At 46.9% G+C, this 26941-nt stretch overlaps 1 protein-coding gene across 6 annotated transcripts; it reads left to right on the forward strand.

The window, feature by feature from the left end:
• Positions 1-2134: 2134 nt before the first annotated feature.
• On the forward strand, positions 2135-26315 carry LOC139771314 (CREB-binding protein). 6 transcript variants are annotated; one of them, XM_071704046.1, is made up of 25 exons: positions 2135-2795; positions 4291-4449; positions 6394-6608; positions 6683-7060; positions 7147-7435; positions 7551-7871; positions 7953-8270; positions 8356-8568; positions 8763-9174; positions 9258-9430; positions 9769-11606; positions 11693-11850; positions 13043-13156; positions 13238-13372; positions 13524-14000; positions 14088-14253; positions 14494-14670; positions 14762-14992; positions 15120-15350; positions 15435-15554; positions 15648-15949; positions 16299-16718; positions 16807-17176; positions 17264-17714; positions 17808-26315. In XM_071704046.1, the coding sequence occupies exons 1-25, from the start codon at positions 2717-2719 to the stop codon at positions 18287-18289; spliced, it is 8229 nt and encodes a 2742-aa protein (XP_071560147.1). In that variant the 5' UTR covers positions 2135-2716; the 3' UTR covers positions 18290-26315. The 6 variants fall into 6 exon arrangements, with proteins under 6 accessions (XP_071560147.1, XP_071560117.1, XP_071560126.1 ...); XM_071704016.1 differs by having other exon boundaries at positions 17264-26315; XM_071704025.1 differs by having other exon boundaries at positions 13076-13156; positions 17264-26315.
• The last annotated feature ends 626 nt before the right edge of the window (positions 26316-26941 follow it).

Here is a 26941-nt window from a genome sequence, read left to right on the forward strand (position 1 = left end):
ATGCGTTATTTTACATTATTATCTTCCTTATTCTGGGATAATAGCGAGGTAAAGGTGTTCTTTAATACAGTGAATAGAAATAATTGCGACGGAACTTAACTGATTCACGCATCAATCATCGCGAAGGAAACCTGATCGCACAGATTTTCGCGTTTGAGAAAAGGATAATTACTTTTTACAAAACTTTCGTACGCGCGATTAAAAATAATTTTCGCGAGAGCCTTACTCCGGAAGGATCAGAAGAGCGAGAGGAAGAGAGGTCGTTCGAAAAAAAATGATATCGCGATCGGCAGAGCGCGCGTCACTCTTTTCCCCGAGAATACGATCTCTCGATCGATCCGCGACCGCGACAGATCCGACAGATCGGCAATCGGCACGATCCACGGCCACGGCCGTGTCGGCGAATTAACTCGTTCGAAACGCCGGCGAATTCATTGACGAGAGACGCGGAGAGAGTCGCGATCGCGCTCGCTGGCACTCGCTGGCGCACTGTCCGTCCGTCCCCGTCGGGCGAGAAGAGCGATCTCGGATCTCGGCGATATCCCGCTGGCGGAGGCGCTCCTCCGCGTCGGCGGTCGGCGGTCGGGTCGGTAAACGGCCATGATTGCGCGCACGGCGCGGCGGCGCGGGCGCCGCACGGAAACGAGCGGTCCGCGACGGAGGCTCTCTTCCCGACAGGCGGCGTGGACGTAGCCGCGGCGGCGTTCCTGTTCCTCGGCGAGCCGCGCAAGCCAATCGCGCACGCCCGGCCGGGCCACGTGACCGGCTCGGCCAATCGGCGGGGCGGTCTAGAGCCACGGCCGTTGTCGCCGAGTCAGAAGACGGGGCATATTCTGACAAGCGTAGAAAAACTCGTCAACAGCGGCCGCCATTTTACGTTAGCTAACGTTAGCCGATGCTCGTGCGGTAACGGAGGTACTCGCGATCGGTTTTCCCGAGCGAATTTCTGTGGCGGGCAGGGCGGCCGCGACCGTGCCGATACCCGCGATCGCGTTCGCATGATCGCGATCCCGATATCGCGCGCGAGTGCACGGGGATAAACGCTCATTTCCCGCTGATCGTTCGCGCGCCCCGTGTGTCGCAGTGTGTGCCGAGGCTGGAAGAGAGAGAGAGAGAGAGAAAGAGAGAGAAGAGGAAAGGAAGATGGTACCAGAGGGCCTCGGGAGCGACATGGTCGCCGTGAGCTAGCGCCGTGCGCGCAGCCAGTCGTTTGGCGAGTCGTCGTGCCGTGAGCACGTACGATCGCGGGGGCGATATACATTACGATTGTTGTATTTTACACCGAGGAACGGAAGAGAGAACCGCGAGTGTGTGCCGCGAGGGTGAGAGAGCGAGAGAGAGAGAGAGAGAGAGACGAGAGAGAGACGAGAGAGCGCGCGAGGGAGAAGGCGAGAGTGAGCGAGAGTGAGAACCAGTGAGCACTAGTGAGAGAGCCAGAGAGAGAGAAGCGGGAGAGCGGGAGAGCCGCGACTGCCGCGAGAAGATTATTCGGCGGGGTGTCGCGTCGGAGTCGCGGGAGTCAGCGAGTCGAGGTGAATCCGAGTCGCGACGAGACGAGAAGAAGGCGAGTCGCGGGTCGCGAGCCGCGAGCCGCCGCGAGTCAATCCGCCAGGTGACTCGAGTCGGCCGCCGCGCGTCGCGCGCTCATCCGTATCTCGGCGTTCGGAGCGGCGGAGTCGTCGTCGTCGTCGTCGTCGTCGCCGCCGCCGCGATTCGCCATCGCCGTCGCCGCCGTCGTCGCCGTCGTCGCCCGCTCGCTTCCAACCGCGCTGATCTGCCGTCCCGTCCCGCCGGCGACGCGGCGCGGCAGCCGTCCCGTCGTCGTTCGCCGGAGAGGAGAAGAGCGTGAGAGAGACAGCGAGACAGAGACACAGGGAGCAGCATCAGACATTGCTCGTCGCCGTCGTCGTCGCCGTCGTCGTCGTCGTCGTCGCCGCCGCCGTCGTCGCTGCCGCGGCCGCGGTGTTGCTGCTTCTGCTGCTAGTGTTGCTGGTGGTAGTGGTGGTGCCGCAGCAGCAATTGCTGGCGGTTGTTGCTCGTGCGTTGTACCGCGCGTGTGTGGATACCTGCTCGCGGGCCGTGTGACGCCGGGGGGGGTTCGACGTACCCCGAACCCTACGATGCCCAATGGTTGACCGTGCACCGCAGGATGCTACACGGGGACGCTCCACGCGCCGCGGCTCTCGTTGTTGTTGTTGTCGCGCACGCGAGTGCGATTACGGTACGGTGAAATTGTTGCTCCGCGGCCACGCCGGCGGCCGGGTGGAAGAAGAAGCGTACGGTGGATCATCGTCGTCAACGTTATTGGCGACCGCGTCATTGGTGACAGAATCGAGAACGACGGCAACCACGGCGAGTGCAACAATCACGGCGCCAGCGCCGATCAGGACGGCGACGGTGGTCTTCTAGTTGAGGAGAGACAGGGCCAACCCCGGGGCTTTGCAAACCCCCAAAGCTAAGACCCGCGGTGCCCCGTTCGGTCTACGCCGCACCGTGTCGTACGGCCGGACGCGGTCGTGCTACCTGTGTGCGCGTGTGTGCGCGCGTGTGTGTGTGTGTGTGTGCGTGCGTGCGTGCGTGCGCGCGCGCGCGCGCGCTCTCGCTCGCGCGCTGGTGGTCGAGAGGAAGGATCAGCGAGAGACGGGCGCAAGTGGGAAGGAAGAGCGCGAGAGGTTAGGTTATTACGGAAGAAAGATAACAGCCGCGCGGAGGAGCCATGGCCGACCACCTGGTGGACGGCCCTCCGCCGAAGCGGCCCAAGCTCGATCCGTTCCAGGGAACGTCGGACTCGACGGGTAAGTTGGCCCCCCTCTCCCCTCCCCTCCCCTCCCCCCCCGGCTCTTGGCCAAGTCGCCCCAAGCGACGATCTTGAATCTTTCAATCTCCTCGACCGCTGCCGCGGTCCCTCGCTCCCTCCCCCCCCCCCGCGCGCGCGACCTTCCCCCCTTCTCTCTCCCTACTTCCGATATTTGTCCTTCCGATTTCTTTGTACCTGAGACACGGACCGTGTGCCTTCCCTTTTTTCTTCCTGTCTTCCAGGAACCGCGCGCACTCTCTCCGCGACGACTAACCTTAGAGGCTCCTGAGTTTACCGATGCACGCTCCGCGGAATGCTGAAGAAAAGAGTTACCCGGCGCCCGGCTCGCGGTTTTCCGCGATTCTCGCGATTCTCGCCGGATTCTCGCCGACGGGCGCAGCTGACCCGCCATCGCTGGCGACGTCCGTTGGCGACGCGTCGCGATGGACCGGATCCTCCCCCCCGCAGGCGTCGTCGCCGAATCCCCGAGCGAAATCGCGGCACGCGCCGCGTCGCGCCGCGCGATCCAGAGCGCGCCAAGACGCGCGTCGCGGCGTCGGCGTCGGCGTCGGCGTCGGCGGTGGCGGCTCCGGTCAAGATCGAACGCGGAATTAACGCGCTTACGGCGCGCGTACCTCTCTCGGTCTCTCCCCCGCCGCCGTCGTCTCGCGACGCCGATCGGAGGGACGGTCGTTTCCGCGACACCCTCGTGACGCGACGACGCAAGATGGATGGCCACGAGGAGAGCCCGCGGCGCGGCGCCGCCGAGTTTCGCGAGTTTCGCTCCGGGAGAACGATTCTGTCCGTTCACTTCCTCCGTCTTACCACGCTCACCGCCTCCTTCTGTTTTTATTTATTTATTTATTTATTTATTTTTTTTTTTTTGACGAATGTGGCATACTGAGACGTGCAGCTCTGTACATTCTTTTTAGACGTACTCTAGATTTAAAAACATAGTTGCGATCCTGTAGTGCATGAGGGTGCATGACACTTTAATGTTAAACGATTACATCTCGCTGGCATGAACGATGCGCTAATATATCTCTTTGTTCTCCCCCCCTTTTTTTTTAAATTTTTTTTGTTTTTAATTAGCCCTTCGAAACACACACATCTTAATCATCCCCCAACGGTTTTCAGTCTCGAAGTTGATACGCACATAACGCTATATTATACCGGCTGTTAATTACCATTTATTCGGATGTAATAACGCGGAGACTTCTCGGAATCGCTTCTTTGCGAGGGTACTGAGTCACAAAGTCGCAGAAACAGTTTGTGCTCGGTTTTACACCTTTTGGCGATTTCACCCCGCCGAGAGCCGCGTGGAGTAAAGTCGCGGGCGCGCGAGGACGACGAGTCGTCGACGATAAACGATTGCAAAGTCGATTCTCAAACTGTTTCTACCACTTACGAGTACCAATAATCCAAGAGAACAAGCTTCAACAAGTATATTCTCTCTCCTTCATTCTAAATTAAAACGAAAAACTGTGATATAGTAGTGGGTATGCCGCCTTTATTGATGCACCATGCTTATACGAACTACGGGGGAGGTGGCAGTGGTAACATGCAACAAATTCAGGCTCCACCGCAACAACTACATCTGCAACAGCATCAGATGCAGCAACACTGGAACAACAATACCGTCCAGAAACGAAGTAAATATCATTATCCGATCAAAAAGCGACAATCTCGAAAACAAAAAGCATTAAGTCCGGCAGCGCAGAAAAAAAAAAGAAAGAAATTAAAATCTTGTTTGTCCGTCCGATCATCTCATAGTACCATATCGTTTCTCTCGTAAAGTTTACTTGTCTCAGTCTCTGGTTTTCAGTGACGCGCCTTCCAGTTGCGGTACTTTCTGATGGGTGGTAGTTTTGGCATATTGTCACTATGGTTCCCTCAGTAACTTTTGTCTATTGTCGACACAGTTAGAGAAGAAAGTGAAAGAAAAACGGATGTCGTGATAAATCTTTATCTTTGAAAAAAAATATATATATATATATGTATATATATGGCAGAGCATATATAGAGCCGACAATACGGATGTATTAAGTATTGTCTTACTCTGATCACGGACTGATTCACTTTACATAGCAATGGAGAAAAATTGGATCGGTGATTGCTAAAGGTACATAAGATTCTCAGGATAAGCCAAGTTTCCCCTCTTTTCTGTAATAAACACCGTGAGACATTCTCAATGTGAATCAAACGTAACATAGACATGCGACACACACTCGTGGACTTGCGGAGGAATTGCAAAGGTGAAATTAAATATGCACGCAACCCTGTGCTTGTAACATAAAGGGTTCACGATACGGCGCAGATAATAAATAGCGTAGGTGGGATGGGTGGGAGGGGGGGGGAAGGGTTGACTAGGTCTATGTCAATTAAATCCTTTACAGATATTTATAACTGAAACCGTAAATAGAGTGACAACCTGTGCGTGCGCGCGGACGGATCTTCTTTCGAGTTTTCTTGAGGAAATCTTGCATTTGACTTTAGGACGAAGAAAAGTGACGCACTCTTATTATACGAACGTAGCGCGTCTCAGGAGTATTATTTGCTTGAACAGATATTTTTTAGAGTGACTGATTTCTTCGCATGACTCTCTTCTATATAAAGTTTGCCGTTCGGTAGCTTCGCTGGATGCTTGTTTAGTTTAGCACTAATTTAATTGTGCCGAAATATTTCATTCTGCTGTAGAATAAGGCTCCTTTACGTTATGCTCATGCAGTGTATGTCTCATGTCTTATTTTTCATGTTTGTTTACAACCACGTACAATTTTCTGTATATTTTTTTCTCCCCCCCCCCGTTTTTCTTCTTAATATATAGGATCTCCTTTTGCATTTGTACTCTACCTACATATACGTATCCGTATATATTTATATGTACACCCTTTTTTTCTCCGTCAATGTATGGTCAGTCGTGGGTAGACGAGAGTAAATTTCAACAACTTTATTTGCTCAGGAATGTTTACGCCAACATTTTTCAAGTGATGTTAATAGCGTCGGAAGTTCCTTGTAATATAGATGAAAATTGAATGCTTCTTTGCCTGTACGTGTCTCTATATACACGCATGTATATATGTATATTTACATGCAGTTATATGTGTATACATGTATATATAAGGCTATAATACATTATGCACATAATGATGTAACACGTACATTTGTAATATCGAAAAGATACTCCGCTAAAAATTTTGATGCTAAAAGCTATGGTGACGGCGCTAAAATCTTACCCTTGTAAAATTACTAATGATTTCTTGGTATCTATGGTACTTATCATTTTCAATATTATTATCATTTAAATCTGCGAACTGGTTATCTCGGGAAACAGTACATGTGCTGATGTGCATTCGCGACAAGCTTGAAACAGACGAAAATGTCAATCCATTTTTGACACACGGTATGCGAGTAAAATGAAACAGTAAAAGTGAAAGTAATGAATGAAGATACATAAGTCACATTTTACTTGCATAGGTGTAACAAATGTAGAGATGTACTTTTCTGATAGCCAGTGTCTGTTATCACGACGGAAACACGATGTGGATGTATTAAGGAACGGTGATTCTTAATTCCTTTCTCTTCTTCATTCTCAGATTACATTTCTAACACAGAAATGTTCGATCTTGAAAATGATCTTCCCGATGACTTGCTGTCATCTGGTTCTTGGGGTTCGACGACCGAGAGCACTAAGCCACCAGCGACCGGTCCTGGCCCAGGGCAGCAAAACGGTGCTCTCGATACAGAACTCAGACAACATGTACAGCAGCAGCAGCAGCAACAACTCTCTCATCATCTCATCCAGCAACAGGTATGCGTTATATCACATAGAGATCTTAGAGTTTTGTTAAACGACGTTATATTTCACAAACAATCGTTGAACAGGGCAACAAAAACTTGGTGGCGAATTCCTTAGTAATGGCTGCGGGAACGTTAGGCAACAAAAGTCCGAATATGCAATCGCCACCGAACGTTTCCGTTTCCAAGGGAGGGATAGTCGATCAGCAGATGGTCGTGAGTCTTGGTAACCTACCAAGTAGTATAGCCAGTTCGTTGGCGAATAATCAAATGTCGATCGCGAATTCGATGGGCGGTTTACAATCGTCCATGAGCATGGCCGGAAGTAACCCCGCGATGTCGATGCCGGGCGGCATGAACTCCGGTTTAGTGATGACTAGTTCCGCTAGCGGGAACAACATGGGAGGAATGGCCGGCGGAAGCTTGATAGTAACCAACAGTTTGAACAAACAACCTTTAAATACAGTACGTTGATTAACGTAATCTTATAGTAACTACGTTTTCTCCGATAAAAAGATAAGTAGTTGAATTTGACCAAGAATCTTTCAAAGGTAACCATGATGGGACCTAATACTCAAGCGATACATCATCCGGGTGCTCCTCATGGGGTTACACCGATGCAAAACGGTCCCGGGATGATGAACACGAGGGCTGTAGCAATGCAGCAGCAACAACAGGCGCATATGGTTGGTCCGGCGAGAGGGCAGAGTCCTCACCAACAAGTGCATCAAGTCGGCATCGTCGGTCCCGGCCAGGGTGGTCCGAGGATGCAAGCTCCTCCTAACATGGCAAATATACCGACTATGGGGCAATTAGGCGCGTCCAATCCGTACAGTTATGGTACATAAAATATATCCTCTTTTGTTTTGTATATTTATATCGAAAAAAAAAAAAAAAAAACAGTGTGATAAATAGATGTAGAGGTAGAACGGTGAAAATAAAATTTATAATACAGGTTCTCCAAATATTGGACCAGGAGCAGGAGTAACTGTATGCACCAATAATCCCGTAGGTGTCGTCAAACCGCAGCAAAAGGGTGTAGGAACGAATATGAGCCCCATGCAAGCGGCAGCCGCCGCCAGCAGATTTACCGGTACTGCTGGTCCGATCGGCTCTACGAACGTCGTGGGTGGTCAGGAAGGTGGAGCGGCAGCGCAACAGGCACAACCACCAGCACCAAGTCCGGCTCAACCACAATCGGGTGCGCCGACCGGAGGACAGCCAGGTCCGCAGCAAGCTACGCAAGGACAAATGGCTGGTACTGGTACTCCAACGGGTAAGTTTATCTTATACCATTGTAAATCGTGTTACTTGTGTAACATCTTTGCTCAATGCGAACTTTATCTGGGGCGTTTAGGCGCGAAATCGACACCTGATCCAGAGAAATGTAGACTCATCCAGCAACAGTTGGTGCTACTTTTGCATGCACATAAATGTCAACGGCGTGAAAGCCAAGCAAACGGCGAGATGAGACAATGTACCTTGCCGGACTGCAAAACTATGAAAAATGTTCTAAATCACATGACGAATTGTCAAGCCGGAAAGAATTGCACCGTGCCTCACTGTAGCATGTCAAGGCAGATCATCAGTCATTGGAAGCATTGTAATCGAAGTGATTGTCCGGTTTGCTTGCCGATAAAACAAGCAAATAAGAACAGGACAAATTCTGCGCAAGGTATTTGTGCAAGAATACATATCTCTTACATCTTAATGTTTCGGCGATGTATATTTATGTTGTATGTATGTATTATTTTTATTAGCACCCGCAATTCAACCAAATAATCAGCCAAATCCAAGCCCATCCGAAATGAGAAGGGCTTATGATGCTTTAGGAATTCAGTGTCCGACAACAACACCGGGGCTTTTACCCGGTCAAGGCGTTGGTAGGGGCGTTAGAATGCCAGCTCCCGGCATGACGGGTGGTCCTCCAGGGGCATTGGGCAACGTTAGATTAGCGCAACCTCAAACACAGAGTGAGTTGCACAACATTTTATTATAAAAAATCTATTAATTGTTTTGCATTTTTTTTAAATCTAAAACCTCTTACAAAAATTATATATATATATATATGTGTGTGTGTGTGTGTGTGTGTGTGTGTGTGTGTAAAACTATATTTTATTATATTATTTTTTTATTCTGTTAAAAATATAAAATATGATTTGTATAGATTTTTACGCGAAAAGCAACAAGCGATGGGCGCCCATATGTGTTTCAGCTGCACCGGGACAATCCGTAGTCGGTGCCGGACAACAAGTAGTCGCTCCGAACGTATCTCTTCCTTTAAATTCCGATCCTAGTACGGTCGGGGTAGCCGGCAATCAGACGGTACCAACGACCGGACCTACATCTGCCGCGGCAGCGGCCGCTGCCAATATACAGCAGTCCGTTAATATGCAAACATTGTTCGGATTGAACGAGTCCGGACAACCTGGTGTGATAGGTGCGGAAAATAGATTAGCGAATCTACAGCTTCCAGGCGGTCTTCAACCCGGTCAAGTCACAGCGACACCGGTGCAAGGAACAAAGGAGTGGCATCTGTCCGTCACTCCAGATCTCAGGAACCATCTCGTTCATAAATTGTTAGTGATACTTTTATTATACATAATAGCGCGCACTCATTTGAAACTCGTGTCCCAGCATGTGTGTTTGCTTATTTTCTCAGGGTTCAAGCAATATTCCCGACTCCCGATCCACAAGCTATGCTCGATAAAAGAATGCACAACTTGGTCGCGTACGCAAGGAAGGTGGAAGGTGACATGTACGAAATGGCTAACTCCCGGTCGGAATATTATCATCTGCTGGCCGAGAAAATCTACAAGATTCAAAAGGAACTTGGTACGTAATTTCAACAACATCGAAGGATTCATTAAAGTCACAGTCTTGTAGTCAATTCCCAAATCTGTCGTTATTAATATTATTTAAAAAAATTTTTTTTAAGTGAAAGAATACAGTGAATTATTTAATTCTTATTTAACATTCGATAAACAAGGATTAAATTTATTGTGTTATTCTGTATCGTCTATTCTCGTTGGAAAACGTCACAAAATATATACATGTCACATAGTCATACACTGTTCAATTAACTTTTTGAGAAGTAACAGAGTCATATTCTTTTTTTTTTTTTTAAGTTAACCTGTACCTAAATTCTAAGAGCGATTTATCGAATGATGTAGACGAAAAGCGACAAAAACGGAAGGAACAGCAACAACTGCAAGCGCAACAACAACAGCAGCAGCAACAACCGCCGGGTACGTCTGGTCCTGGACTAAGGCCATGCGCGCCTCCGAATGTAAGTACTGTTATGCCAGGAGCGTCAAAACCTGTCGGGACAGTACCACCTACCTTACGAAGTCACTCACCAAGTATGGGTCAACTCGGAACAATACCAGCGATGGCCATTCAGCAGCACAATAGGATGCAGTTCCCACAACAGCAGCAGGCCCAACAACAACAACAGCAAGCCCAGCAACAGCAACAGCAGGTCCAAGCTCAGCAGCAAATACAGCAGCAGCAGCAGCAACAAGGAATCCTGGTCGGTCCTCCCGGTCCTAGCCCGAACGGGCAATCCACATCCAACGCCAATATGGTGCCTAATCCTGGACTCAGCCCGTTTGGACAGCCCCAAATGTCCCAGGCTAATCTCACAACCACTACTGCGTCTAACAATGCAACGACTAGTCAATTTCCGACGTCCAATGGCACGGCTGTTGGTTTACCCAACAGTTCTCCTATTCAGAACCAACATCAGTTTAGGGATGACCTCATGAAAGTTAGATTGGCGCAAGTCCAGGCTCAAGCAGCACAACAACAACAACAACAACAACAACAGCAACAGCAGCAGCAGCAGCAGCAAAGTCAGCAACAGCCACAACCGACGAGTACTCCGAGCCAGGTCGGTACTCCGGTAACGTCGATTCCGCAAGCACCATCACCGTTTAGCGGCATGCAACAATCAAGCGCGCAGCAGCAGCAGCAACAGCCACAACAGCAATCGAATCAGCAATTCCCAACTCGACCTTTGTCAGCTTCCACGCCTAATGACAATGGCATTTCGACATCGACACCGCAGACGATACCACCGCCCGTGTCCAGCGGACCAAGCCCAACGGGTGGTGTATCTGCGACAACTACGGGTACGACGAACGGGCCTCAGTCAACCACTTCCACGCCGAACACGCCGCTTGTACCGTCGCTAATGACACCAAATCAAACTGTCTCTTCCGCATCAAATCAGACGCCGCCTCATTCGGGCCCGACACCGTCCCCTGCTGGCCTTGCGAGTCTTGGTAAGGGTATGACCTCGCAAGAACGGGCAGCGTTGAACACTCCACGCAGCACGTCCATGTCCTCGCAGATGGCTGCCATCACGGCAGCGCTGGATCGTGACAATTCACCCAGCCCGCCGATGAATAACAACAAGGGCAAGTTGGATTCCATTAAAGAGGAGATAAAGATGGAGATCAAACAAGAGCCATCAGATGAGTCACAGAATCACAGAATGGACGGTAAGAGCGTGAACAATGAGATTAATATCAAGACCGAGCCAAAGACCGAACCAATGGAAGAGGGCTCAAACGAGGCGACCGTGAAGGAAGAACCCGGCATTAAAGAAGAGAGCATGACTTCCGGTATTAAAGAAGAGAGCATGACCGCTTCCGACACCAAGCACTTGGTACTGGAACCTATTCCACCGAGTGGATCCACTGACAAGAAGAAGTGCTTGTTTAAGCCCGATGATCTTCGACAGGCACTCATGCCAACGTTAGAGAAACTGTATAGACAAGATCCCGAGTCCATACCATTTCGGCAACCGGTGGATCCGCAAGCGTTGGGTATACCGGACTATCCAACCATCGTGAAGAAACCGATGGATCTGTCGACGATTAAGAAAAAACTCGACACGGAGAAATACAGCGATCCGTGGGAGTACGTCGACGACGTATGGATGATGTTCGACAATGCCTGGCTCTATAACCGCAAGACTTCACGAGTCTACAGATACTGCACCAAGGTAATATTTATCTGACGACATTATCGCAAACATACTTTACGTGTTCGTGTATAATTTACTCTCGTTTTTTTTTTTTTTTCAAACAGCTCTCGGAAGTGTTTGAACAGGAGATAGACCCTGTAATGCAGAACCTTGGTTATTGTTGCGGCAGAAAATACACATTCAACCCGCAGGTGCTTTGTTGCTACGGCAAGCAGCTCTGCACGATACCTAGGGATGCAAAGTATTACTCGTATCAGAACAGGTCAGTATACACAGTACATTCAATGCATATTGAATTATGATGCATAGAACTTAATTGACGTGAGAGATAATACGTTATTTGAAAATACTAATGCTTAAAATGTTAATATTAAATATAATAGATATTTTAATGCTGAATATACATCAATATATTAATATATTTGTATACTTAGATGTATTCTCACTTCAAATTGTCGAAGTTTGCTTAATCCACTATACTTTTCTCAATCTGCATTAAGTACGTGAGAAATGGCATTTTAAGTATTATGTTACATTTAGTTTGAGCAATTTCTGTAATCAGAAGACACAATGGCGACACATCTGTAATATTTGTAACAAAATGTAGCGACAACTTACATTTTAAGTAATGTTCTATACTATAGGGCATTTGAAGAACGGTGATCTTCGCGTATTCATCTTGCATAGGCCTTTTTAATATAAAAGTGTTCTGTCGCTGAATACGCTAAATTAAATTGACAGGATAATTAACTTGCTTTTGACAATGCTTGCAAAAGCAGGTCAGTCCCCTGAGCTACACTTTTTCGAAGCTACATGTACGAATTTTCTCTCGTATTAAACTCACGCACTTAAAGTTTGTTTATTAGTTGCGCATATACTTAAGGGATATGTATCTTATTGAAAGTAGAAAATGTAGCCTTAAAAGTAGACCGTGGGGAAAGTTAAAGCGTTTGTAAGAAAAGCTTATTGATCGATGGATATAAATGGCCTTACATAGCCTTTCGGTATATGCGATTAGAATTTAGAAAATGACGTATAAATTGATATTTTTTTAACATTGGCACTGTTCTCTTCTTTGTATGTTATCTTCGCCCATGGGTTGCGCACGCATACACAAATCCTTGTTTGCCGCTTACTTCTTGTGTTGCCTGCGACCTTGCTTCTTTTCGACTCTACTACTGCGAAAAACTTGATACTTGGAAAACTCTAATTGAAAAAAAAAATCCAAACGATGTCTTTCCACAATCTTTTGAAACCAAAATCGGATCCGAAACAATTGGCCATTGCATGCACGTGTAATTACGAAAAAATTGAATGTATATATATATATATAAAAAAAACACTTGCCGGAAATTGACGGAAATCGATACGCCGAGACTTGGACACGCATTTGGAATAAATTGGGCGTCGTACATCGAATTTACATAATAAAACACACGGCGCCAATATAATAGCGGTCTAAAGGGAATTGGTCTTCTTTCCGACAGATACACCTTCTGTCAGAAATGTTTCAACGACATTCCTGGTGACACAGTGACGTTGGGAGACGATCCAACGCAGCCTCAAACGTAAGTGATATCAAATAATTAACGCGCGTAATCTTGTTAACGATCCGGTATGGATTTATAAGACGTCTCTGTTCCTCGTAGTGCCATCAAAAAGGAACAGTTCCAGGAAATGAAGAATGATCACTTAGAATTGGAACCTTTTGTAACCTGCACTGACTGTGGTAGAAGAGTACACCAAATCTGTGTACTCCACATGGAGGCAATCTGGCCATTAGGGTAAATAATTCTCTTTTATTTTACCAAGAAACCAATTATGTTTTCTCGCGATTAAAATAAAATGTTCACGTTATTTACTGTCTGCAACTTCCAGATTTGAGAAAACTATGAAATGTACTCGTGTACTTAGAAGTTACTTTCTCCTTGACAGATTTACCTGTGATAATTGTTTAAAGAAGAAGGGACAGAAACGCAAAGAGAATAAGTTCAATGCCAAACGATTGCCCGTAACGAAACTCGGCACGTATATCGAGACGCGCGTGAATAATTTTCTGAAGAAAAAGGAAGCGGGCGCCGGTGAGGTTGCGATCAGAGTGGTCGCTTCCAGCGACAAAGTGGTCGAGGTCAAACCTGGTATGCGCAGCAGATTCGTCGAGAATGGTGACATGCCCGGCGAATTCCCGTATCGCGCAAAGGCTCTATTTGCGTTCGAGGAGGTCGACGGCACCGACGTCTGCTTTTTTGGTATGCACGTGCAGGAGTACGGAAGCGAATGCACGCCGCCGAACACCAGACGGGTGTATATCGCGTATCTGGACTCTGTCCACTTCTTCCGGCCTAGACAATTTCGAACGGCTGTGTACCACGAGATTCTTCTTGGATATCTCGATTACGCGAAGCAACTAGGGTAAGTTTATTGCTAAGCAAAAAAAAAAGGGTATGAATTTTGTGTATATTAAAAAAAATACGAAACAAGGAAAATGTGAAATTACAGGTACACAATGGCTCACATTTGGGCTTGTCCACCTTCCGAAGGGGACGATTATATCTTCCACTGCCATCCCGCAGAACAAAAAATACCAAAGCCTAAGAGATTGCAGGAGTGGTACAAGAAAATGTTGGATAAGGGAATGGTCGAAAGAATCGTGCTCGACTATAAGGTTAGTAGAAAAATGCTATTTCGTGGATTTTTAGAGTAGTCTCTTGTGTTTCCGTTACGTGTCGCGATATCGTATCGGTGTCAAACGAGACTTAAATTAATGTCTGCGGTAAAGCTAGTGTTCTTGTTACATTTATAGCACTGAACATAGGATTTGCAGACGACATTTTTTTTTACATGCACTTTTTGCGCATGCATTTTTCTATTTTGAGACAAATACAAATAAAACTTTTGTATACAGGACATTTTAAAACAAGCCATGGAGGACAGGCTTTCGTCCGCGGCAGACTTGCCATACTTCGAGGGCGACTTTTGGCCGAACGTATTGGAAGAGAGTATTAAAGAATTGGATCAGGAAGAAGAAGAGAAACGTAAACAAGCTGAAGCGGCGGAAGCAGCCGCTGCAGCGGCAAACGCGGTAAGTTGTAGAAGATAAATGTCCCTATTTGCACGCAATAACCGTCTTTCTCGTCTCATGTATTTATGTTCTCGGCTTTGTATCTCCTCAGATATTTTCGCTGTCCGAAGACGCGGAAACTCCAGACGGTAAGAAGAAGGGTCAGAAAAAGGCGAAGAAATCTAACAAATCTAAAGCGAATCAAAGGAAAAACAGCAAGAAATCGAATACTCCTCAGACTGGCAATGATCTTTCCGCAAAAATCTTTGCCACTATGGAAAAACACAAGGAGGTGTTCTTCGTCATTAGGTTGCACAGCGCTCAAAGTGCAGTCAGTTTGGCAGTAAGTTTTTTTAAATATTTTACAGATCTTTCTCCTCCCTGGAAGCTTGGTTTATGCGATTATTAATTCTTATCTAAATCTTCAGCTTATCCAAGATCCCGTTATTAATTCTTATCTAAATCTTCAGCCTATCCAAGATCCCGATCCCGTCATCAATTGTGATCTAATGGACGGCCGTGACGCATTTCTCACAATGGCAAGAGAGAGGCATTACGAGTTCTCATCTCTTAGAAGAGCGAAGTTCAGTTCCATGTCTATGCTGTACGAATTACATAATCAAGGCCAAGACAAGTTTGTTTACACTTGCAATAACTGCAAGAGTCACGTGGAGACCAGATACCATTGTACAGTTTGTGACGTACGTATTAGATTGCTTTGGAGAAAAATACTCTTACTACTTTTCATAACTTTCGTGCTTACTGTAATTCCGACTTTATTACAGGATTTCGATTTATGTGTAAGTTGTAAAGATAAGGACGGTCACCCGCATCCGATGGAGAAACTTGGCTTTGATTTGGATGATGGCTCTTCGCCTGCGGATGCGAAACAAACAAATCCACAGGTAACTTGTCGGCTTATTCTAAAAATATCTATGTATTGTAATTACGATGAACCTATAATGTGCTCGTATCTTTTTTGTTTCTGCAACCTGTAGGAGGCCAGGAAATTATCGATACAGAGGTGCATTCAATCATTGGTGCATGCCTGCCAGTGCAGAGATGCTAACTGTCGTCTACCGAGTTGCCAGAAGATGAAGCGAGTGGTGATGCATACAAAGAATTGCAAGAGAAAGACCAATGGCGGGTGTCCTATATGCAAACAGCTGATTGCGCTGTGTTGTTATCATGCGAAACACTGCCAAGAGACCAAGTGTCTCGTTCCATTCTGTTCCAACATCAAGCACAAGATAAAGCAGCAGCAATTGCAGCAACGATTACAACAGGCGCAACTGCTCAGGTTAGTAGAATCATCGACTTTTTGTGTATGTATTACTACGCTAATGCAAATTAAAATACATGTTCTATTGCCTTTTTGCATTACCCCTATCAATGTTTATTAAATAGCGAAATACGCAGAATATTATTTAAACTAGGACGAGTGAATATTCTACTCTTTCGCATGTCTCTACGTTTTAATTTGCTCCTAAGACTTATTTCTTAACTTTTAATCGTTTCTTCTCTGAATAATATATCGTTATAAATTATTTTACTTTGTATTTACTTTTAAACTTAAATAAAGCCTACCTATCTATATCTATATATCTTTTATCGAAAACGTTCGACAATATTCGCGTTTACTCGTATAGGAGGCGAATGGCTGTGATGAATACGAGGCCCACCGGACCTGTAGCCGCAATGCAGGCTGGACAACAGACCTCGAATGTTGCTATGACGCCTGGAGCCGCTATGAAACCTGGTGTCAGCACATCGAATTTGCCGACACCGCATCAACAAGGTATTGGATTGAAACCCGGGACGCAGCCGCCTCCCGCTCATGTCCTACAGGTGGTGAAGCAGGTGCAAGAGGAAGCAGCGAGGCAACAAGCACCGCATGTCAGTTACGGCAAGGTGACGCCGGGCGGTGGTGTTGGCGTAGGCGTCGGTGTGGGCGGCCAAACGGGCGGAGTAATGCCGCCGCCACAAATGCAGCGGCCGTTGGCAACGGTCCAGATGCCGAATCCCAGCGGCACGCATCTCATTCCGATGGATCAGTGGACAGCTGCAAGGTATCTATTAAATCTACACGTTTTTTCTTATATGTTTTCCTTATGTTTATATGACTCTTCTCACCAATGACTGACTAACGAATTATAGTAGAGGAAGAACGCGTTTTTTTAGTCCTGCGCGTGTTTCTTCTTCTCTTAGCAGGTATCAGTCGAATGCGGTGATGCAACAAAATCCCAACTTGGCGCGACAGCAGACACCGCAACAGCTGATGCAGCAGCAGCAGCAACAGCAGCAGCATCAGCCTCAACCGATGGGAATGAGTGCGCAAATGCCGCGGCAACCGGGCGTGATCGGACCGGTTGGACAGGTCGGTCCGCAGGCAAGCAATATGCAGAAGCATGCTCTTCAACAGTTGATGCAGACCCTCAGGAGCCCACATACGCCCGATCAACAGAACCAAATACTCCAAATACTCAAGAGCAATCCACCGTTGATGGCCGCCTTTATCAAGCAACGAGTGAGTTGGTTAACACTTGAAAAATATATATAATGTATCCATATTATTACACAGATTTGACTACTCTGTGATCTTCTTAATAAATAGACTGCGCTTGTTCATCAGCAACAACCTGGTCAGCATGGTGGGGGAGTCGGCGGCCCATTGGGTCCTAATCAACCCCAACAACAACAACAACCTTTGCAGCACATGATGTCCCAACAGCAGCAGCCGCAGCAACAGCCGCAGCAGCAGCAGCAGCAGCAGCAGCAACAGCAGCAACAGCAGGGCAGACTGCAGATACAGATGCTGACGCAGCAGGCGCAACAACAGCAGCCAGTGCAGCAGCAGTCGCAAGCAACGTGGTACAAGCAACAGATGCTGGTGCAACAGATGCAACAGAGGCAACAGCAGGTAGCCCAGCAGCAACAACAACAACAGCAACAACAGCAGCAGCAGCAACAGCAGCAACAGCAGCAGCAGCAGCAGCAGCAGCCCTTTACTCAGCCGCCAGCGCCACCCTATGGTCAACAACGACCTATACGACCATCTCTTCTTGGTAATTACATGAACTATCGTAATTACTTAGAAAGCAGTGGGGCTATAATACGTAGAGCGGTATCTCGAGACCAACACTTGCCCAACTCCCTAGGTTACGGAGGTTTCAACGAACAAGGCTACGGTCAGGCAGGTCTAAAACCTACTCCACCGCCCGTGCCCTCGCCGCAAGGCGTCATGGGTCCGCCGGGGATCTCCGTACAGCAACAATTGATGCAGTCAGTCCGTTCGCCACCGCCCATCCGATCTCCACAGCCCAACCCCTCGCCACGACCTGTCCCTTCCCCGCGTAATCAGCCGGTACCGTCGCCGCGATCGGGTCCGGTGCCATCGCCGCATCACCATCCGCCTCACGGCACGCCGACGCATTCGCCGGCCCACGAGCTCGGCGGCGGTCCCAGCGAGATGATGCTCTCGCAGCTGGGTGGCGGTCCAGGTGCGCCCACCGGCCATCCCGCCGCTATGCCTCATCATCCCTCGCCGGCGCCGGCGCCCACGAATGGCGGCGCAGACGCCAACGAGGTGACGCCAATGACGCCGCAGGACCAACTCTCCAAATTCGTCGAGGGGTTGTAGTGACTGTTACGGACGATCACATCGGTCGATGGTTATGTAAGTGTTTCCATTAACGGAGACGACGACGGCGGCGCTCGGACGGCTGCGACCGTCCGCGTCGCGTGAATTTAAATAATACGAAACGTTCGCGAAATCACGAGAGCTTTAGATAATTTATCTTGAGAAATTCGCGCTCGCGCAGCTGAAAGTGAAAGCCTGACAACGCGCGTTCCATCAAGTTTCGTCGAGCGGTTGAGCCTGACATGCCTGAGGGCTTGAACTCCCTTAGGGCCGTAGGATAGTTTCTGATTACGCGATCCTCAATGATGCGAACGAGACGTTCGGTTCACGCGCGCACGCCGTATATCTTCTCTTTCGATTTTCTACATTATGCGATACGTCGAAAGACAAGAGGGAAAGATTAACGCGACGTTTGGTGCTTTTCAATTCTACTCGGCCTGGCTCAAATAGACTCAAAATTGTTTTCGTCCTTGGTCGAGAAGAAAGAGAGAAAATGCAAATCGGTAGGATGAGGAGGAACGAAAAACTAAAGCGAAACTATCGAGAGACTATTATTACGTATTCTCCCCTCGTATCCTCCAGAGCCCCCTCGACTCTACCACTCTTCCTCGCTGCTACTCGTGCAGGGTGAGTGAAATCGTACAAATATATATATATATATACATTATATATATATATATATATATATACATATATGTATGTTGTGTATACTTAACGTTAATTAATAATTAATAGTTCAAATACTATTAGGTCGTAATTAGTATCGTAAATGTACGCAATTATATACCGCTACTATTATTAACGTAACGAAAAATACAAAGTATATGATAAAGACTTGTATGAAAGATAAACGATAACACATAGATAGGGAGAATCCATTAGAGTGTTGTATGTACGGGGAAAAAAAAAAGATAATTTAGGTCGTACGTTAAGTAATATGTTCGTTTAAGGAAAAAATTTGTTACTAAGAGGATAATTCCTAAGCGCCACACCGAAGGTTGTACCTTAAACCTTGAAATTTTATGGATTTATCGCGAGTGACTCAGCACATTTTCGAATGTGGAAAAGTCGAACTTGAAAAAAAAAACGGCGATACTCTCGACAGGATGCCTGTTCAACCGAGTGTCTTGTCGAGAGGATCGGCCTCATGTGACGAGTTAACGTTGTCGTAACCAAAAAATAGAAATTCACAACAGGCTGCTAGTGCGCGCGGGAAGGTTTATATAAAAAAAAAAACGTGTTAATTTTGACGAAGGAAGAGAGGTGACGTAGTTTTCTCCGGTTGAGGGTCCACTGCGTGTGTACAGTTCAATCAAAATGTAACTAACGAGAGTGCGTATTCGAATACCGGGCCCTCGCGTGAAAGCTCTGTAAATACTAGACTATTATTATCGACGATTATTAATTTACCTGCCCATTATTGATTAATTATTATTAATATTATTATATATATTATAATATATTATTATTATCAACATTAATCTATTACTATGATCAATTCATGCATAAATCTATTGTAATATTTGCAAACAAACGAGAGAGACGAGTTCACGCGCGTTATTATTACACACGGGTTACAGATTGGCCCGCGTACAAAACACACACCGAACCACATTACATGACTATTGCCAGTGTTGTATCATAGTAAAGCTCTAAGTGTAAGTTCCTCCTCCTCCTCCTCCTTTCCCTCTCTTCACCCCCGCCTCCGCCCTTCGCTCGGCCACTCCCTCCCCCATCTTTTTCTTCGCCACCTATTTAAAACGACTTAGTAATAACGTGGGAGTGCGTGAGCATGTTGTGGTTCAAAAGGTCCGTGGCGTCGGATATTTTTGAAGTGCATACTTTGTATAATATAGCTATATCGTGTACAATTAAGTCAACTGACGATTGAGATAGAAACGTAAATCGGAAGGAAGGGAAGATTAAAACTGATACACGTACATATACACACATACACACCCGTAGCGTGAAAGCAAGGCTGACGTAAAAAAAAAAAAGAGGAAAAGGAGAGCGATCGCGAGGACGATTCTCGCGATCATCGGGACTCCTAGGCTCGCGAGCTAATTATCAAGCGACACCATCGGATACTCCTCGACTGGCTACACCGAGAAACGTATGCATACACGCGTAACGCCGGCATATGTACACGTCTTCGCTCAAGACGTACGTTTATTCACAGCACACCGATGCGCTACGAATTCTCGTTTGAACTCTCAGCGGCACGCGCTTTGATCGTGTTCCTCGTTAAGTCACTCTCGCGGGATTAACGGTGCGTAGAGGAAAAGAAAGAAAAGAACAACGTAGGGAGAAGAGTTAGAGATAGAGAGAGAAAGAGAGAGAGCGAGCCAACTTGACGGAACTCGATCAAGATCAGCGGTCGACCTTGATCGGGTGCACCGATTCTTCTCGGGCGGATCGTTACGAGTGCAATCGCGAGTCCTCCGAAACTCCTTACCGTCGACGTTCGCCCGCACTTCCGGCGAACGTCGACGTCGCGGATTGCGAACCCAGACTTCGTTTTCGCGCCCCCTCCCCCCCGAGCAACGTGACGAGTCTCGATTGAGATAAAGAGACGAGAGAAAGAAGGAGAGATAAAGAAAGAAAAGGAAACTTGGTATTCGAGACACATTCCTTCTATGAAGGGTTCAATGAGTAATGCAACATATATTTTTCTCATTTCAAGGTTTGTTTTATTGCAGGTTTAAATACATAATCTCCATTCGATTCTACGGTCTTACGCCACAAGATGTGACAGCCTGTATGCGGAGCCCTTGCGGTCCCCCAATCACTTTCTTACTTTGGCCGACTTTTTTGTTATTGCACGTTATCACGTGGACGTACCTCATTTCTATCTTGCACCTTCTAACTTTTATCTCCTTGGTCCTCTGAAAGATGCAATCTGCAGGAAAAGACATGGCAGTAACAAGGAAGTCATAGCCGAAGTAAGAAAGTGAAAGCTGAGAGGTAGGGTGGCATCGCAAGGACGTAGGGGAACGGGGGGTAGCCCCGAACAGTGGGTAGCCCCGGACATTATTGAAATTCAAGCGTACCTTGTGCCCTGTGGCCATTGTTTAAACATTCTAATATGCCCTTCTGCGTATCTCGACATATGCAGAAATGTTCAAACAATGACCATAGACACGCGGTATACTTGAATTTTAATAATGTCCGGGGCTTACCCACTGTCCGGGGCTACCCCCGTTCCCCTACAGGCTTTCTTCGCATCTAGGTAGCGTAAGGCCATAGAATTGAATGAAGACCGTGTTGAAAAGTAGGTTTTTATAGCCAAAGAATTGGGAAAAAGTATGATGCGTTTAAAGCTGCAATAAAACGAGCCTTGAATGAGTAAATGTGTTGCGTTACTTATCGAACGCTCCTCGTAGATTACGTTTGGCAGAGGAAGAACGCGCGTCGCGTCGCGTCGCTTCGCATGACGGTTTTTCGCTTCTCCGCCTACTTCGAAAAGGGAGAGCCTTTTCTTTCCATCCCAATTCGGATTTGCTTTTCATTCCCGGATGCTAGAGGCTTTGGAAGATCGAACAGGATCGCGGGCGATCATCCCGTGTACGCGGTTTTTCCTTTCCTTTCCTTCTCACCTTTTTTATCCTTTTTTTTGTTTTTTTTTCCTTGTTTTTTTTTTTAATCGAACAATCGGTGAGAAACGAGCGAGAATTGTTAGGGAAAGACGCACGGAGACGACGGTAATCGAGTGTAGATGTTTAAATGAACGATTTCAGTGGTGAAGGAATGAGGTAATCGTGTAAATGACGAAACCCAAAAAAAGTATTTGGCTTAGTATGGCTGTGTTTTTAGGGCAGTGTTGTAAATCTGAAAGTGGTGCGCGCACCTTCGCGGTAGCGAGAACACTCTTGAATAGTATTAACAGACAGTTCGAACGCCGCGCGTGCCAACTCTCGCGTCCGATTAATCAATTAGGAATCGTGGAATAAGAAGAGGGAAATCTTACAAAGAAAACGCGATCGGGCCAGAGCTCTTCCCTTCGGAGACGACGTTCGTAGCCATTCGTCGTCAACTTCCGCTCTCGCCGCCGTCGCAAAAGTCGCGAACAAGGGTGGGCGAGAAGCTGCGAAAATCGAGCCCTTTATAGGGCTCGTTCGAGACGCGGTCGATCGACAATACCAACCAACGGTGCTTACAACTGCAGACGCGCGGGCATTGTTCTCTCTTTCTCTTCTCGGATGGTTGCACATTAATATCGGAGATACGAGGAGGGAGAGAGAAAGGGGGAGAAAGGGGGAGCGATGCCACGAGAGAGGGATTCGTTGGTGCACGAGGCATTCGTAACGAGATTTGCTATTATAAGCGAGAGAGTGCGAGAGAGCGAGCGAACGAACGAGAACGAGAGATGAATGCTACATGCAACGCTATATATATATATATATATATATATATATATGAATATTACATACGATTTTTTCTTTTTTATATTTATGAAACGTATTCGAGAGAGAGAGAGAGAGAGAGAAATATAGGTCGCGATCTGTATACATACACACGCGCGCGACGATACATTATGAATTAATCAATTATTTGATTTATAGACGATAACTATAGATAAAGCTATTGGAATATACATATATATATATATATATATATATATATATATATATACATAAAATTATTATTACGATATTATTGAAATACCGAGTATAGAGTACTACTTTTTATTATGACTTTTCGTAAATAGTGAAAACTAATGATCTAATTAAAGATTAATGAGACGCATAATGTAACGTTTCTCCCCCGTCCCTCCCGACCATCAAGAGGAATATATATATATATAGAGAGAGAGAGAGCGAAAGAGAGGGAGGATCTCTCCTCGGCTCCTCTCCCTCTTCCTCGTTTCGTTGCGCCGCACTCTCGTCCTCGCGCCGATAGTGCGTTTCGCCGTTCGTGATGAGAGATTGCACAATGTCGTGATGATATGCGTGTGTTCCTTCCTTTTGCCCGACGGGATTTCGGCCGTTCTCGCGGAACGACTCCTAGACACGTGTCCTAGAGAGAGAGAGAGAAAAAACCGCAGAGTGACTTAGGAAAAAAACTTTAGTTACGTTACACTTATATCTCCCTCCCCCCCCCACCTCCCGCCGTCGTCCTTTTTTTACCTATCGTTTTTAGCGTTAATACAAGACAGAAGGAAAGAAAAAAAAATAACGGGAACGCGACGACGTTCCACCGCCCCGCCAGGTTCCGAAACTTTTGCTACCGTCGTTTTTATAATTTTAGAAAACGCAGAACGGATATCTTTTTTATGTAACATTTGCAACGTATAGATAAGAGTAATGTATGTTGATCGTGAATATAACGAGTATTGTTATATGATTATTAAAAGAAAGAGTTTCGAAAATACATTCCATTTTTATTTTTCCGCCGGCTTTCGTAGAGTGGGCGACGACTCGATGCGCAAAGAAGAAGGATGGGCCCCTCGCTTTCAATCGCTTTCTTTTTTACAGCACACCCTTTACGTCGTTTTTACATCCCGCATTTTTAGAACTCTAGAACCCGGAAAGACCCACGTTGTGCGGACTTGCTATTTGGATTTCTTCTGCTGGCGTTTGACACTCGAGAGGAGACTATATAGTTTTTTTCATCATATGCTCTGTAGCGAGAACGGATCTGTCGTCGTAGTCTCCGATTGATTAGTTCCCAATTTAATTACAATGACGCCCGGTGGAGTCGCAAGTTTGTCCACCCCCGATATAAATTCGGTGTAAATGCGACGATATCTTTTCAATTCGTGTCGTCACGAAATCATTAAGAAAGGTAGTAGTTAGTTGTCGCAAGATTGTGACTTCAATTAAAGCTACTAAGGTAGCCGTTTGTAAGGAAGATTGCAAATTTCCATTCGATTTCCGTAACAGACTCGACAGCTCCGTTTACTCGCGCACGCTTTGGTCCCGCTCGCGCTTCCTCCTTCATTTCGATTTTGAGGGGGTCCCACGAGAGAGAGGTTTTCCTTCTAGGCATTTTCACAGGCAAGAAATCCCTTCGCCGACAACACGAGCTGGGACCAAAGTTCGCGACGAGTGATCCTAGTTCCGCTCGTTCTTCGCCATGTATGTTGCTGTGGTCCCCCTTCGTCCTTGTTTCTCCCTTATCTTTTTTTCATGTAGCTGGCAATTTAACGCCTTAATTGCAGAGGGTAGCAACGTAAGAGATGGGAAAGGTATCGCGATGCGTTTTACACACGCACACACATACATACACACTGACACATACATACGTTGTATATATTTATACATAAATGCATTATATACCGTTAACGCAAAACGCGAGAGAATCTGACGAAATAAAGTCTTGCGTATCGTCATTCGGAGGCACCGCATGTGTTTGTACCTGTGCGTTTTCAGACACGCCTTTTTCACGTGTGATCGCGATGATCATTTTTATCAGAGAGAATAAGAGAGAATGAGTGAGAGAGAGAGAGAGAAGTATTCTTTGTAAACCGTGGATCTCCAACAATTAACCGCCGCCAGCGCTTAGAGATATAGATAATAATAAATACCGAATAAAGGATGAATCCAATTGACACACTTTGCCAAGGACGCTGAGATACTCTCTCCGATAATCTTATCCCGCGCGTGTATAATCGCCGAAGGATGCGTCCTGCCGTTCTGCTAAAGACGATCGCTTTTACGATCGCGCAAGGGACCTGTACCGTAAATCTAGCGTAAACTATAATACGCGACGCTCGCGCGCATATAGACGATATCTCGATAACCGGAAGCGATACGTATTCTCCGCGAGTAGGATCCAAAGTCCGAGACGCGATCGCTCTCGGGTTTTTCCCGTCGTTTTTTTCACCACGTTTTAGCTCCTCGCGCGGCGCGCCGCGCCGCGCCGATAACGACGCCGTAGAAAGGGAGGAAGTTCAGAGTCCCTCGGGGACGTGCACGCGCGTCTCACGCGTGCGAACGACACGTGCGACGGATATCCCGGATAGCAAAACGTGAGTGTGCAAAATCATGCAGATCGTTGCGTGAAAGCAATTTGCGCATTGTTCGCCGCAAAAACATTGCGATAAACATGAATCGCAGCTTCGTGTCTAGGATTCATATTTATGGCGCTCTCACAGCAAGGATGTATTGTTGCTGCAAACCGATAATGTGTAAATCATTTCCATCAATATGTATAACGTATATGCAGCAACGTAACGAATATTAAAGTAAACCGTTTGGGAATACTCACACAACATTTATACGTTATTTGCGCAAATAATTTCGTAAATACGACGGGACGTTTTGCCATCTGGAGATATATGCTGTTGCACGCGAAACACCTATCGCGGAGAGCGGCGAACGTCGACGTCTCCGACGATGCGCTCAATGTAAAAAATATGTACGATAGACTAGAATTTAGTACGAGTTGCAAAGCGACGGTGAGAGAAAAAGAGAGAGAGAGAGAGAGAGAGAGAGAGAGAGAGGCTCTTTATAGAAATTTGACGAAAAAAAGGAGAAGAAAAATTGCGTTATTCCTCGAAATCGGGAGCGTTCAACCCGAAAGACCTGAAGGACCCGAGCGAATTAAATCGGGGCGATTTTTATCGAGTCGTTTTGAGCCTACGCGATATAGTGATTTTTAATAGTTTTTCTTCGCGCGAGAGAGAGAAAGAGAAAGAGAGAGGAGAGGCGGTTTTCCACGCCAGGGGGAATCGAGACGAGGGAGGACGAGCGTTTGAGCAACGGATGATTGTATCCCGGTCTTCGTTGTCGCCGGTCGTCGTTCGTTTCTCACTCCCGAAGGAAAGCGACGGACGCCGCGGGGATCTGACCCTCGCTTATTGGAGCGACGTTGATTAATGGCTAAGATACTTATCACCTCCACGCGGACTGATTTTGCTTCGCTGTATATTTTTGTCGCTGGATCTCTGCGTTTTTCCTCCTCCCCCCTCCGCCCCTTTTACCGTTTCTTTAGCGTTTCTTTTCATGTATTTTTTTTATGTATCCTCTTTTCTGTACATAAACCGTGTAAAATAAAGAAGCGTATAATGCAGAGTACATACAAACTGATCTCTCCTTTCGCCGTCTTCTTCCTATCTATCCTGCACGCGCATGACGTTAATATCCCCCTCGCGTTTTAGCGCAAGGGGTTTCATCGGGCCCCAGGCAAGTCGTGAAATCTTTTACGTCTCCCGTTTATACGCAGCAATCATTCGCGATGCGAGAAAAATCGCGCGTCCGCGACGGACACGTCGACAGGAAGGAATTTAGCGTCCAGTGGAGTCCTTTCTGAATTTTTATTTTTACGGGGCGATTTCCCGGCCAGCGGACGGGACGATCGTAAACGGATAAACTCGCTTGTCCGTTCTCATCGCGCTCTCCGCGCTAGATTCGCGGGATTACGGGAGCGATGGACGAGAACCGGATTCGAATATCGATCGGCCTACGGTCTACGGCGTCGGGGGCCCATTGAATTGCAAATTAACTGCTATTCCCCGCATTATGCGCGCCGCGCGCGGCATTGCCCTTCCGCGAGCGTCGTCGCTAATCCGCGCCGTTGCGCTCCGGCGTTCGTGCGGCATATAGGTACCTGCGGGAGAGAAAAAAGGAGTCGATAAAACGGAACTCGACGCTCCGAGGCACTTGCCTAAATACCGTGAAACTTATAAATTATCTCGTCATCGATTCGCTT

This window comes from Temnothorax nylanderi, unplaced genomic scaffold, assembly GCF_030848795.1.
Source record: "Temnothorax nylanderi isolate EJ_2023f unplaced genomic scaffold, tnyl_v1.0 TNYL_tig0003_pilon, whole genome shotgun sequence".
NCBI lineage: Eukaryota > Metazoa > Arthropoda > Insecta > Hymenoptera > Formicidae > Temnothorax > Temnothorax nylanderi.